Source organism: Monoraphidium neglectum (genome assembly GCF_000611645.1).
Source record: "Monoraphidium neglectum strain SAG 48.87 unplaced genomic scaffold scaffold01826, whole genome shotgun sequence".
In the NCBI taxonomy this organism is placed as follows: Eukaryota; Viridiplantae; Chlorophyta; class Chlorophyceae; order Sphaeropleales; family Selenastraceae; genus Monoraphidium; species Monoraphidium neglectum.
The window spans coordinates 9,725-12,529 of record NW_014011802.1 but is presented as its reverse complement, the minus strand read 5'-3'; the positions used below and the strand labels follow the sequence as shown (position 1 = coordinate 12,529).

General features: G+C 65.3%; 1 protein-coding gene across 1 annotated transcript in view; it reads left to right on the top strand.

Moving 5' to 3' along the window:
- Window positions 1-40: 40 nt before the first annotated feature.
- The window catches only part of MNEG_9121 (Magnesium transport protein corA), a gene marked incomplete at both ends in the record, with an annotated part of 3,437 nt that continues 672 nt past the window's right edge, over window positions 41-2,805 (top strand). The window contains 7 exons of the mRNA XM_014042410.1: window positions 41-46; window positions 256-336; window positions 665-744; window positions 1,058-1,436; window positions 1,971-2,034; window positions 2,273-2,301; window positions 2,610-2,688. Coding sequence (XP_013897864.1) covers window positions 41-46; window positions 256-336; window positions 665-744; window positions 1,058-1,436; window positions 1,971-2,034; window positions 2,273-2,301; window positions 2,610-2,688 — 718 coding nt within the window. The remainder of the gene's footprint in view (window positions 47-255; window positions 337-664; window positions 745-1,057; window positions 1,437-1,970; window positions 2,035-2,272; window positions 2,302-2,609; window positions 2,689-2,805) is intronic.

Below are 2,805 nucleotides of genomic sequence, written 5' to 3'. Positions count from 1 at the left end.
CGTGACGGAGGGGCACCTGAGGGTGAGCGTATCGTGCGCCATGACAGTGATCCGATGCGTTCATGTTTGACCCGCTCTGGCCCGCGCGGACCACTCCGCCACCTCTCCTCTCTCCCTCCAAACCACCCCTCTGCCTCTCCGTCCTTCCGCAAACCACCCTCTCCCTGTTCCTCTCAACAACCCATCATCTCTCCCAGCCCCCTTTCGTTGATTGTCCCTCCCTCCACTCTCCCTCCACCTCCCCGCCCCCGCCAGGCCCTGCTGCAGTCCACCCTGGACTACTCATTGCCGGTGTTCGAGGCCTTCGCCTGCAAGGTCGCCGGCGTTGACTCTCAGGTGAGGCCGCGGGCAGACGGCAGGGGCAGCGGCAGGCGCTGGCGCCCCGGGTTGACACACGGGCAGAGGGGCAGGCGCTGCGTGCTCGAAAGCGCGACGGCGCTGCGGAGCAGGATTCAGGAGGCGAGCGTACTGCTCATCCCTGGACCTTTTCACTTGGACGTTTCATGAGCTGCATCGTTTACAGCAAGGACGCCACAGCCTCTGTCAAGAAAGCTCGCAACCGCGCCTGGGCTTATGATTGAGACGTCATGCGGCCCGTGCTGCCGCACCCACGTGCGTGAACATCGCACCTCCGCCCGGCCATGCCCACGTCCCACCCTCACAGCTGGTGCGCGGCAAGTTTGAGGTTTGCCAGTCGCGGCGGCTGCACCTCATCTCCACAGACCTCTCAATCATGCTGCGCAGGTGGGTGGGGTGGGACCGGTGGGGTGCTGGGTGGGTTGGTCTCAAGATTCAGGCGGGAGCCGCGCACGAGCACGTATGCACGCGTTCGGGCGGTCGTGGGGGTCGTAGATGCGCCACGCGAGGTGCAAGTTGTTGACTTGCGAGGAGCTCAGGTCATCCTGCTAGACAGCGGCTGTCCAAAGTGCAACGCTTGCCCTTGTTTCCCCTTTCTCTCCCATGCTGCAGCCATCCTTACTGGCCCCTGCACCACCCGGGCCTCACCGCCACCCACTGACATCACTCCTCACCCCCACCATTCCCACCTTCCCGGCAGCTTCTCCACGATCCAGCCCATGCTGGCCTCTCTACAAGCGCGCGCAGTCCTGCCGCCGCAGGAGAGCGACGACGAGAGCGATGAGGGGGAGGAGCGGCCGCACGACTGCTCAAACGCGACCCCTGCTGACCCTCTGCAGAATGATGAACCTCAGCAGCAGCAGCAGCAGCAGCAGCAGCAGCAGCAGCAGCAGCAGGCACAGCAGCGACCGGGCCGCGCCGGCGCCTCGGAGCGCGCGAGGGGCGGGGCGGTGCCCAACGGGGGCGGCGCGAGCGCACGGGGCGGCAGCAGCAGGGGGGCCGGTGGCCGCCTGGGGCCCCATGGGGGCATCCTGCTGTCAGAGCTGGCTGGGATGTACATTGCGGACGTGCACGATCAGGTGGGGTTACAATTGTGTGTGTGTGTGTGTGCATGTGTGTGTGTGTGTGTGTGCGCACGCGTGCGCGCGAGCGTGTGTGTGTGTGTGGGGGGGGGTGTGTGGGTGTGTGTGTGTGTGGGTGGGCAGGTGGTGTTGAGTTGTATGGGTGATGTGCTCTCGTATTGTGGTGTGATGTGTTGAGTTTTCATCGTGTTTGTGTCCGCGTGTGATGTGGTATATGTGTGTGTGTGGGGGGCGGGGGTGTGGGTTGTGGGAAAGGGCAAGGGTCGGTTTTGTTCGTGTCACACCACAGTCTACTAGCGCTCCTTACCCGCTTGCTCACGCCCGCCTCGGCCGCCTGTGCGTATGGAGAGAGCCCGGGAGCCGGTGCCGGGCTGCTCGCGCCGTTGAGCTGAGCCTGCTAGCATCAGGGCTGCTGACACAAACGGCTCAGCCAGCTCACTTTCACCTTTCCCTTTCGCACACACGACCGCGAACCCCACCAACCCCCACCAACACCAACATCACCGCACGTTGTTACTGCCCCTCCAAAAGGCTGTTACGGGGGAGCAGGACCTGGCGGCGCTGCTGGAGCACACCAACAGGCTCAGTGACCTAGGTGAGTGGGCAAACGAGCAGCCCGCCGCCCGCTCGAGGGGGCCGCGGCCGTCAAGGCCTGGCTAAACGAGGGCAGAGAGCGTGCCCGGCGCCGCCGCACGGCTGGCCCAAACGAGTGGTGCCGGCGCAGCCGCCGCCTCCAGCCACGCGAGTCGGCGGACTTGCTTAGAGCATTCTGCCGCTTGCAGTCTGGGCCGCTCTGCTCATACCCTCGCACCCCGCCCTCCTTGCCTCTCCAGTGTTCAACAGCGTGAGCCACTCCAACGAGGTGAGCGCCCAACTGGAGGGGCACTGCACCCCATGTGGCACCACGCTGCACTGCCTTCCGCCTGTGGAGCCGCCAGCTCAACCTCACGCGCCGCTTTTGCTTATGTCAAGGGTCAGGCCCGTTCTTTTGCAGGCGCTGCCCCGTTGTCCCTTGACCGTGCAGCGCTGCCCGTTGAGTTCTTTTCAGCCAAACGTCTCTTAGTTGATGCATGGTGAGGTGGCTCGGCCACCTGCACCCCGGGGCCTCAGATGTCTGACGCGCCGCACACCCTGCCCTCGCACCATAAATTGCACCCCCCCAACCACCAGAGCGCCAACATGGTGCTGGCGACAGCGGGGTCGCTCTTCCTGCCCCTCACCTTTGTGGCGGGCGTCTACGGCATGAACTGTGAGCTCCAGCCCCAGGGGCCCCCAGCAGCGCCCAGCTCCAACCCCTGTCTCGCCCCTCACCCAGCACCGGTTCCTGCGCGCCGTCCCAGCCGCGAGCCGCCTGTGTCTCGTCCCC